This window comes from Ananas comosus, linkage group 23 (assembly GCF_001540865.1).
Source record: "Ananas comosus cultivar F153 linkage group 23, ASM154086v1, whole genome shotgun sequence".
Taxonomy (NCBI): Eukaryota; Viridiplantae; Streptophyta; class Magnoliopsida; order Poales; family Bromeliaceae; genus Ananas; species Ananas comosus.
Genome location: NC_033643.1, coordinates 6,755,551 through 6,767,957, shown reverse-complemented (window position 1 = coordinate 6,767,957; position 12,407 = coordinate 6,755,551). Strand labels below are relative to the sequence as shown.

General features: G+C 39.1%; 1 protein-coding gene across 2 annotated transcripts in view; it reads left to right on the top strand.

The window, feature by feature from the left end:
* LOC109728148 overlaps positions 1–9,478 on the top strand; it is a 31,835-nt gene extending 22,357 nt beyond the window's left edge. Inside the window, exons 2-3 of one of the 2 annotated variants that reach the window (XR_002220925.1) lie at positions 7,847–9,350; positions 9,436–9,478. Coding sequence is in view for 1 of the 2 variants with exons in the window: in XM_020258494.1 (XP_020114083.1) it covers positions 7,847–7,905 (59 nt within the window). In the remaining variant the exon portion in view is untranslated. Of the gene's footprint in view, positions 1–7,846; positions 9,351–9,435 lie in introns of those variants that run through there. The other variant, XM_020258494.1, reaches the window with a different exon arrangement.

Below are 12,407 nucleotides of genomic sequence, written 5' to 3'. Positions count from 1 at the left end.
CAAGTTGTTCACTGTATTTGTATTGATTTCCTCTTTTTTTTTTTTTTTTTTTTTTTTTATACACGCCCTATTACTGTTATGCGCCTAAATATAGATGCAGAAAAAATGGGAGTTTTGGTTTAAAAATATTGCCTTTGTTTTCTTATAGCAATTTATTTTTTTTATTTGTGCTCGTCACAGTAATAGGGCGTGTATATATACTTCCAAATTTACTTACAGGTCCTTTTGTTTTCACCTTTTGTTTTCACCCTTTTAGCAATACATTTTGTAAGCTTTATGTAAAATACAGTTTGGATTACAACGCTTATTTGAATGGATCGTAATATAGTAATACATTTCGAATGAACATATGCCTTGAATCTCAAAATCTACGCCTTATTTCGATAGAATGTCCTCCAACAGTGCAAGGCGATCCTCGACCGACGCGGAATCCTTCGTGATTCGCGTGTCCTTGCCCTTGCCCCGCTTGGAGGGTTGCTTGGAGGCATCACCCCCAACGTCGCCAGCAGCGGCCTCTGATGACGACATGGCTCCTTCTCGAACCGGCTCTGATACCAACTGTCACGGACTTAACGAATTTGCTTGCAAAAGCCCGTGCGGTGCTCGCCTTCCTTCGCGAAGTGAGCAAGCCTGCCTCTCTACTTGCTAAGTTAGGACCTCGCTCGCCCTAGACTAAGTACAAGAGAGAGATAAGAAGAAAGCTCTTCTATTACTTTAAAGTTGAGAATACAAATGAGGATTCTGAAATGAGAGGGGTGGAGGCTGTCACGCCCCGCGACCGCCTGCCTATTTGGCCGGGTCGCGGCGCCGCCAACAGATCGCCGAACGGACAGGGTTTTTCCTGTACTGCGGACAGAGTCTCCCCTGTACGTTCAAGGCATAGCAATCAATACAATGTGCGAAGTTCCAACCAGGAACACATTTCAATCAAGATTGCTTAATGGAAGGTATCAAACAACATAACACATCCTATATTATTACATTCACTCATATTCATACATTTTACATCCCAAATACTTATTACATTTAACTTCCAAATACAATCCGATTTAACATGACTATTACAATCTTATTCCTTTCATTTTCTTACATCCCTAAGTAAAGGCCGACTCAGGGTATCGCTATCTCTGGTCTCGGTGGTAGGGCGCTAACTATGATGCTACGCCCTCGCCTCGCGCCGCCGCGCCGCTCACGTGCGAACCTGTAAAAACCCCAAAACCACGTGGGGTGAGAACCAACTCCATGGTTCCCAGTGGGTACGGCCACCCAAGGGAAAAGCTCGACCAATAGGTCCAAGGGAGGCAACTGCAAGTTAGTTCAATAAACAGATAGATATATATCTTGATTATGCAACGAATAAAACCATGCATTGCCTCACGAATGCAATAATGTAATGCTATATGCAAATCATGCAATAATGCAACTATGCAACCAACTAGTAGTTCATTCGATACTACTTTCAATTCTGCTAACCATAGCTCATCCATTTGATATCTAAGGTTTCCTCTATCTTAGATTCTTGTCAATCACCGTTTTAATCATAAAGTTTCATCTACCTTTACAAGGCTAACCACCCGACTCGGTCTTGAGTCAATCGTCTGCGGAGTACCGCACTAGAACCAGGCTCGAGGCGATGGACGTCTCACATACACCTCAGCCCTAGATCCTCTCGACTAGGATACCAAATCCATAACTCATAATGCATACTTGTTGTACACTCATTTGGCTATGACCCAATCTTACCGGTTAACCATGTTAACCCCAATAACTCACAACCAAATCCCTTAATAACGGGGGACTCGAACCTCCCTAGGGACCGTCAACTGGTGGGACTTTACCACGCCCAGTGGTGACCAACTCCGGAGCGCACCGCCCGAGGGGGAGCTACCTCCCTCAAGCCAAGACTTATCGTGAGTATCGATCCAATCCTCAACTTGAGGATACATAGCCACTAGTCACAATGCCAATGTCACAATAGGTTTCTACCTATTTAATCATGCCACTCTATGTCAACTTGGACCAATGTCAATATGGTTAAACTATGTTTAACAATCACTTTCTTGATGCCAATCATGTCTCTATTGTCATTGTCACCCTTGTTTACTAATGTTCAAGTCCAACTCTCACATTTACACAATAATAGGGTCCTAACATACATGAATGACACCAGAATATATATGATCAATCACCACAAGTGTTTGCTAGGTTCAAGATGCTAGGTTTAATGCCACTCGATCTAATATATATATAGATTGTCCACTATGTTCCACAACATGGCAATATGTCATCAAGTATGTTTTTCTATTTAACATAATCCACAATATGTAAATTCATAATATATCATCATGCACATATACCACTAGCATCACATGATTTGTCAACATACATATAGTCATTATCCAAAATAGTCCATACTTAGCATCTCATGCATTCTTTTAGCACTTAATTCATTATGCATTACATTTAGCATATTCTACAACATGTCATCATACATTCCTTTTATGATGTTCTTATAATGCTAACATTCATACGCCCTTTATATTATGCATTCAAAGCATTAATCATATGCATTTATCTAGCATTTCTATAGTATGTTAACATGCATTCTTTTCACATTCTTATATTATGTCAATATGCATCAATATGAAATCTCATTTCTTAGACATAAAGGGCGACCTAGTCGCTTCGGTAAGCACAACCCACCTCATTTCGCATTCCGATTGCTTGTCGACACTTGCAATCGGCCTCCCGCGGCACCCGGCACCCGGTTTGGCCCGATCTCTCACGCGACCACCCGAACGGCCTCCAATTCACGATCCGAAAATTAAAGGTCTTCGGTTATGTGCCACGATGCTTCAAATCCATTTTCATGAATTTACGATATCGCCTCGGCCCTCCCGGCGGACCCGAAGCCTAAACGTCCATTTCTTTAATAACTTTGTAACGGCTCGTCGGATTGCCGAACCGTCTTCGCCAACGCGTTCGTTTACCTAGCAATTTGGTTTACGGAGGGTCAAATGAGATCAAACCCTCATATTTTGAAAGTTTGCATTTTGAGCCCTAGGTTTACAACTATGCAAGAAATCATTAAATTGCTCTATGATTCAAGCATTAATCATCTATTAGGCATCAATGGGTTCCACTAAAACCATTTCCAAAGCATTTAGACCTATCTTTAGAGATCTACCATTAAAGCCCTCATTTTGGAGCTCTAGGTTTCAATAGGTAAAAATCCACCATTAGAACTTAGGATCTAAGCATAAATCATCTACTTAGCATCTAGGAAAGCTACTAATTCGTTTCTAGAGCTTAAAACCCAAGCAATAGAGAAATGCCATTAAAGCTCTTAAAGCTTACCTTCAAAGCATGCTCCAATGGAGAGGAAGAAGATGAAGTTGATGAAGATCAACTTCCAAGCTTACTTCTCCACCAAATCCATCCATTTTGGGAGAGATTTAGAGAGAGAAAATGGAGGCTTCTCTTTCTCCCTCTTTCCATGCGTGTGTGTGTGTGGCGTGTGCGTGTGTGGTGTGCGGCCGAAGGAGAAGAAGAAGCATCAGCTTCTTCATAATACCCCTCAAACACTATTCATCCAGGCAACTTAAAATCTGATAACTTTCGCCGGAGCTCCCTGAATGTCCGTTTGAGCTCAAACTTGACAGTCATGTTCGGTTTTACTTAACTTAACAAGCTGACGATCACTGGTTCAGTTTCGACCCCGTTTGGTCACTGAAAACTGTACCGAACTGCAATCTTTATCAGATAGCTGTCGGATTTTATTTCTCACTCTACGGGTGTCAGAAAAATATGAAACTTTAAATCTAGCCTCATAAAAATATTTCTAACTTATCCTCCAATTTTCATGATTTTCTGAGACTCTGCATTTTCTGCTAATTTATCTGTCCCGTTTCCAACAGAAAATTTTAGATTTTCTGTTTTCATTCCGATTTCAGCACAAGTCACTTCTGACTTATGTTTTACTCCTACAAATCCAATAAAAATAGTTTCTCACACTATTTTTATTTATTTTTATTTTTATACCAAAATCTGGTATGTTACAGAGGCCACACTATTTATAGGCCACTCACCGCCCATACATCAAATGAAAAGGTGCCAAGTGGCACAATACTACTAGCCAAAAAGAGAGGCCACGCGGTCTCCTAAGAGTCCTAATAAATAAGCATAGAAACTCGAAGAGTCATACATTTATTATCCTAGAAACTCTAAGGGACTCTTGACCCTCCAGTATCCGCACCATCAGTCTCGAGATCCGCGTAGAAGCTTCCAGAAGGTTCCAAGCCAAAACCTCCGTCAGATGTCCGCTTTGGAGTTTGGGTGATTGCAAAGCGAAATCGCGGAGAAAATCTGTGTGCCGTGACAATGTGCTACCTTCTGGTTTCATGAACATTTACAAAAGAAAGTCCTAAACTTTTGCCAGAAGCGACACCACTTTTTATGCTCATATAGGTTAAGCTCCTTTTCTACTGCCTCTATTACAATAGGAATAAAAAAAACTTGAACTTCACTAAGAGTATTATCACTCATCCTCCAATTCCGTAACAGTATACACTGGATATTTAAACAACATTCCTAGTGTATTGGCAGTCACTTATCAATAACTTGTTTTTACCCATTAAACCTTTTCACTAGTGACGTAACTAGATAAAGGTTGGGTTCCTATTATTGGTGACTTTTAAAAGAAGGCTTCAAACCCAATCCAACTGATGTAGTTTTTACCGTGTCTCTCGAGAGTCCTTTTGTGAAAGGATTTGCTAAATTACTGCATGACCTCACATATATAATAGTAATTATTCCTTTTTTTATAAATTCTTTAACATAGTCATGTCTTAAACTTATATGTCTAGACTTGTCGTTATATACCTGGCTGAGTGCCCTAAAAATTGTTGCTTGACTATCACAGTGTAAAGAGATGGCCGGCATCGGTTGTGGCCACAACTTTATAGCAAGCAGTAAACTTTTCAACCACTCTGCTTCTTTGCTTGCAGCTGTTAATGCTATAAATTCAGATTCCATTGTAGAATGCGTCTATTTCTTTGAAGCCTAGGAGATTGCTCCACCTCCTAAAATAAATATCCATCCAAACGTATGTTTATTATCATTTAAGCTAGTTATCCAACTAGCATCAGTACAACCTTCTAGCATTGTTGGAAAATCGTTGTAAAATAATTCCAAATTTTTAGTTCTTTTAAGATATCCAAAATCTCTACTTATAGCCTTCCAATGATCAGTACTTGGATTACTTGTATATCTAGAAAAAGTTTGCAAACTGGAAATGAGATATCTAGTCTAGTGCAATGCGCTGTATACATCAAACTGTCTATTTGAGTAATTGCTCTGCCAAGATTTGCGACTAATTTAACAGAAACATCATATGGGGTACTTTAATTCCTAAATAACTATATTTTAAAATCATTTTTTTGATGCAGTACATTTGAGATAAAGCATAAGCTCCACTGTGTTTCTTCACTTGTATTCCTAAGATAGTATCTACTTCATTTAAATCTTTCATTTTGAATATGGAAATTAGATATTTCTTAGTTTCATTTATCCCATTCAGTTTAGTTCCAATCATAAGCATGTCATCAACATATAGATATATTATCACACCATATTCTTCTGTAAATTTAGAATAAATGCACTTATTTGCATTATTGTATTTAAATCCATGGGACAATATTATAGAATCAAACATTTCATTCCATTGTTTTGGCGCTTGCTTCAAGCCATATAATGACTAATAGAATCAAACATTTCATTCCATTGTTTTGGCGCTTGCTTCAAGCCATATAATGACTTAATTAATTTACAAACTTTCTCTTTAATTTCAGATAGTACAAACCCTTCAGGTTGATACATGTAGACTTTTTATTTAGTTCACTATTTAAAAATGCTGTTTTAAGTTTTAACATCTATTTGATGTACAAAAAAAATTATAAATTGAACCGAGTGCTAATAACACTCTAATGGACGTTATCGGAGCCATTGGTGCAAAAGTGTTGAAGTAATCCGCACCCTCTTTTTGCCTATATCTTTAAGCTACTAATCTCTCTTTAAACGTTTGTATAGATCCATTCGTATGGTACTATTTTCTAAATACCCATTGGCATCCAATTAATTTTGATCCAGGCGGTTGGTCAACAAGGACCCAAGCATTATTAGATAACAACGAGTCCACTTCATCATTCACTGCCTCTTTCCAGAATGCCTCGTTTGTCTCTAGAAGTCATTAGCTTCTGTAAATGTTTTGGATCGTTCTCTATATTGAGTAGAACTGGTATTTTATTTAGAACATTTATTCTACTTCCGCAAGAAAGGATATAAAATCAGGATCTAAATTCTCTTATTTTCTAACTCTTTTGACTGCTAGGTTCAGTTGGAGTTACTATCATTTTTCTTTTATAGTTAGAAGATATATCAGAATTAGTGCTTGCTACTTGTGTTTGTGCAGATTTTGGAATAGAATTGGAATCATTGATAAATTTATTTTCTAAAAATTTAACATCTTTTGATTCCACAATAACATTTGACTCTAAATCCAGTAATCTATATACACCAAAATTTTTAGCCTACAAAAACTCATTTTCGAGCTTTAGGTCCTAATTTATATCTTTTAGGATCTGGAACTCTATAAAAGGCTAAACACCAACGAACTCTAAAATAATTTTAGTTTGGACTTCTTCCTTTCCATAATTCATATGGAGATACTTTTGCTTTTCTAGAGGGTGGGTATTCTGTTGTGCATATGACAAGTTGTAAGTATTGCTTCACCCCACAGATTAAAAGTCAATTTTGCATTTAAAATCATAGCATTAACCATATCGACTAATATTCTAATTTTTCTTTCTGTTGTGGAGTGTATAGTGCACTAGTTTGGTGTATAATACCATTTTCTTCACAATATTTGAAAATTCCGTAGAGAGAGGTATTCACCTTCTTTATTTCTATCTTAATTTTCTTTTCCTTCTGATTTTCAGCAATAGGATTTATAATATTTAAACATCTCTAAAACTTGGTCCTTTTGCTTCATTAAGTAAATATTTGCATATCTAGAATGATCATTAATAAATGTAATAAAGTATTTATTTCCACCTCCAGTTAAATGACCATTTAATTTACAAATATTTGAATGCATAAGTTCCAATAAATCAATATTTCTCTCTATTTTAGGAAAATGTTTTCTAGTCATTTTAGCTTAAATGCATATTTCACTTTTTTTTTAAAATTTTTTGGATTGTATGAAATTAAGCAATTTTTAGCCATAAATTCTAAGGAATTGTAATTCATATGCGCTAAACGATTATGCCACAAAGAAATAGACCAATCAACAATATAAGCAGAAAAACCGACCATCCCTAGAGCAAGTGGCAAAGGGTTTGATGGTTGGTACCTGAGACCCAAGTTCGAATCCTAGTTGATTCACAATTCCAGCTAAGTTTATTTCTAATGAAATAAATGAAGCGGGTAGCGTGCTACCTATCTCTCTCAAAAAAAAGAAAAAACAATATAAGCAGAAAATATTATTATTCTTATTATTAATACTAAGCTTAAACATTCCATCGCAACAAACACTCTATTCTTTGATAGGATCAGCTTATTTGACTCTAGTACAACTTTTATCCTTTTTTTTACAAAATTTGTAGATATAAAATTTTTTGCGATATCTGGGTTATGAAGTACATTGATAAGTAAGAGTTTCTTTCCAGAAGTGGAGAAAAGCTCAACGCTGCACTTTCGTAGAACTTTTGCGGCACTATGATTTCCTATCAACACTTTCTAACCATCTGCTGCCTCTTTATAATATTTAAATTTTGATTTGTTGTTGCAGACATGAACAATAGCACCCATATCATACCACCAATCCAGCGACTTGCTGCCGCCATGTGAAGTTCGGTAACTATGCTTATATGCATGTTAGAAATCATTGCAATAAGTTCTGTGGTCTATTATGTTATGACCGCACCTTGACAGTGGAGGCGAGCTGACTCTAGGTTAGGAGGAAGGAGACGAAGCAACAGGGTAAGGTGGAGAGGATCCAAAGAAAGAGTTATCAGAGGCAGCGGAGATAGTTAGGCTCACAGGTCGGGTTGTCGGGGGCGAACGGAGGTTGCTCGATCCGGGCCTATCCATCCAAGTCCGTTTCAATCTTTTGAGTAAGATGGACTTGAAGGAACAGGGTCCAATCCCTACCAAAAGGTGGCTCGAGAAGGCCCAATTGCAATAATCCTTTCACAGCTTAGGCCCCCAATTCTTGTAACTCTCTTTTTGGTCCCAAAGTATAGAAGTATAAAAATAATAGAAAGAAGATAATAAAATTCCAATTCTCCCCTAATCTCTTCTTTTCTCCTTCTCTCCCTCTCTCTTCTCCATCTCTACCCTACCATTCTCTTTTCTCTCTACTCAATTCCCTGCGGCCTGGTTCCAATCCGCTAGAATTTCGATTGGATTCCTATCATCTCCTGCGTCCAACTCCTCAGCTTGGTGGCTTCATCGGAGTAGGAATCGGATCAGGTATTGGTTTGATCATTCCCTTTAGAATCGGATCAGGTATTGATTTGATCATTCCCTTTAGCCCTCCAACATGTAATCGTGGTTGCTAAAGGGTCAGATTCATCACACTTGGTATCAGAGTGGCTATATCCCAAGGATCGGAACAGTGTTGTCGCAATTGATTCCAGTTTCCATAAGTTGTTGAGTCACACGTCGACGCAGCTACCTGCGCTGCGAGGATCGGCCACGGCTGAACCTCGACAAAGGGGGCCATTGTGAGGATCACACCGGTTCTCAAACTCATATTCCACATGGTGCCTGCAGTACCCCGCCATTGGTGACGGAGGAAGATTGGGTCGACAAGGGGCAACGGATTCAAATTTATCAGCAAAACTATGGCCGAAGGAACCCGATTGAAAATGTTTGATGAGCACGTCCACATGTTAGAGCAATAGCTCCAGCAGTTGACCATAGGGAATGAGAAGAAATTCGAAGCACTCAATGGAAGGATTAAAGCCATCCGGATTGAAGGTCAAGCCCACTATGATGCACTACAGAGAGAATCCGTCAATACTTCAAAATAGCTAGAGCAAATTATGGAATTATTGCTGAACGCACCTCAATTAGCCTCCTCCAAAGGTCACTCAGCCATGAAGAGAGAGGTATATTACCCACCCCTCAGAATTTCCATACAAAAGATGATAACAATATGAACTTCATGTCAAATGGACTTGGTTCCTAGTTACCCCTGCCGAAGTTAGAATTTCCTACATTTGTGGGTGAGAATCCAAGAAAGTTGGGTCTGGATTGATGCAAACAAGTCATATAAATTATCTGACAAGGTATTGAGAATATGTCCTCTGCACAGTAGTTCATCCTCTAGTTTCTTACGGGTCGTCTTCACTTCATTAGTATTTGTAACGGCAGGTGCAAGAAAATCTGGCAAATTAGGATCCAGGATGTAGGCTATTTCGGTGCAGTAAGTAAGAACATCATCTTTTCTTTCTATCGAGTGAAGTTGGTCCCATCGAATTGGTTCAGCTTCATAGTCTTTATTTATGATTTTGAAAATCGCCTCAGTATTTGTCTCTATTAAAATATCACCTTAAAATTATTGGTGAATATGAATGGAGATAAAGTAAATTATGGTTTGAGGCGTGTAAGTTCACTTTCTTTAAGGTGATATTTTCCCTCACTTGAATGTATGTTGTCGGGTTACCAGTAAAGCACCTCCAAGATGCAATAAGACCCCCGAACGAAAGACTGCAAACAACAATTTTGAAGACTTTTCCTCAAGAACTCTCCTCTTAAGAATTAGTATGAAAATTAGAAAGGAGAAAGAATTGATTATGTTACCTATTTATAGAAGATGAATGATTACGATGAAAGGACACAACTTTAAAATTATATCTTTTCACAAATGAAAAGACATTCTTTCACAAAAAGGTTCATCTCTTTGTGAAGAAGCGGGTCTCTTCATAAAGAGATACATCTCTTTGCATTAAATGAAAAGACAACCTTTCATAAGAATAACTAATTCACCAAAGAGAGACAACTATTCAATTAATTTTACTTTTGATTCTTCAAGTTATTTTCTCACATCCATTATTACAATCTACACTAACAGTAACCACCCTCGGGCATCCGAATCCCACGTAGTGAGTCACTTGCTCGCCGCTTTGCACTCGTTTAAACTTCTCCATGACATTCGAGCGTCCATCATACTTTCGCGTGCATAGCGTCCATCATACTTTCGCGTGTATGCAACTTTGCGTAAGCAGTGATCTTAATCTTTTGGGCTAGCTCTTTAATCAACTTTAGGGCGTTTGGAACTCTACTCGAAGCTTTTGAGCATCCGAACCACAATCCAGATCCTCTGAATCATCTCCTCTCCTCAGCTCTACACTTCTTGCCTCCCACAGTGACTTCCGGGTTTCCGAAAGTGCTTTGAAACTTCAATTTCAACTAACTGTATTCTCGGATTCTGTTTTCACGCCTGTTGGGTGCCAGAACAGATCCGACTCACCCCAGCAAGCTCTAGATACTAATACCGAGTCCAACTATCTACTCAGATTGCGACCTTGCTACTTTGCGAAGGTCCAGTACATTACACTGTAGAAAAGGAATGATCATTTTTAATTTGTGTTTAGCAAACAAATATCAACATACTGTTATTATGGCATCCCAATCACTAGGGTCACCAATAGGAGTGTTGTTTACATAATCCCATCCCGATCGACTCGGACAAGCAAGGGTTTGATAATTCAGATAAGTTCTTTTCAGAACTTTCAGTTGATTTTTAAGCCGGTTTTTGTTGAAATCCAGCTTAATCTTCTCATTGAAGTCATGAATTATTCTAGTTGAAGCTAGAGGAGTGGAACTTTCACTCTCGTTCACAAAATTGCCCAAAGCATGCTCTTCCGTCATGAAACTCAGCATAACTGCATCCATACCATCAGTCCAGTTTGCAGTTCTGGCTCTACTAGTGTTTCCATCCCGTCCTAAAGTTTCATAGTAAGAATTGCCCATTACTCTAATAGAAGACCAATGATTTCTTGTGAGGGGCCATCTCAGTATTAAACGATATAAAAAAATAAATAGAATGCTAGGTGACCTGTCACGCCCCGGATTATACGTTCCCCGGGCACGCAGACAAATCCGCCGTATACAAAGAAATTTTCCCTGTATACGAAGCGACAGCTGTACCTGTAAATCAAACACTACTACGAACAGTAGTAGAGAGCTGCTAGAGAAAACAGAAGCTAAACAAACTGAGTTTCATATACATAGTTCAAATCCAAAATACAGAGCTACTCGTACTGGCGAGTTAAGTCAACTATGTACATAAACTCGAAACAAAACATCTACCTGTAGTAGGGGCACCTCTAGCTCAGCACGTCGGGTAGGGCTCTAACTCGCGACGCCCTTGCCTCGATCCTGGTCCGCGGAAGGTGCAGCAGCCGGAACCTGTGGCTCTGCAAAATCATAGGTAACAACTGGGCGTGAGAACTACTGTAAAAACAAGTAGTCCTCAGTGGGTACCGCCCAAAACAACATCGGTCCACCTACCAAGTCTACAGAAAGGAGCAAGAGTAGTCAGAAAAGCAGGAAATAAACTCTACCGCTATCGATCACTACACTATCATGCTCTACACTAACCAACTGTAGGAAATGTCAACTCTGACCCAATCCAATCGGGATTGTAAGCATACCCGTCCCCGGGACTGTGAATACACCCGTCCCTGCCCCGTTGCGACTATCAAGCTCTATCCACATTAACTGGTCCGTGGAGAGCAAGTCCAACTGGCATGAGCGACACCAACGCGAAAGCACGAAGCCTGACTCCGGAGTGGTACTCGTGGGCGCTACCAAACCGAGTATGCAGTGTATCTCTGTCGAGCTCAAACAGGCTCTGAAAAGCCAAAGTCAAGTAACCAACTCAAACTGGTCTAATAACCAACAGGTAACGTGCCCTCAACACAATCTGACGCCAAAAAAGCGATACGGGTCCAACGTCAACTCTGACGGCACCCAACAGTTCGGAACAACCTGAACGACCCTATAAAAATTCACTCGGCACACCAGCACGAGCGTAAATGTATTCTAAACTACCTGGAGTACTCGTCTCGAGGATACTGCGACAGTACAATTTTGTAACGGCTCCTAAAGCTAAATCAGGCAGTTTAAACAAGTGACAGGTCCAAATCGCAGGTTTTCTCCTAATTCAGTTTCCAAGTCCAACATATATAATCTACTTAATTTATTACCACATGCTCCAAATTCAGATTTGCATTCTATCATATAATCCATGAATTCGAGCTAGAATAAATTATCAAAATCGAGATCTATACATGTTGACGATTATGAACTTAGGAGTCAAAACCGATGTAACCCACCTC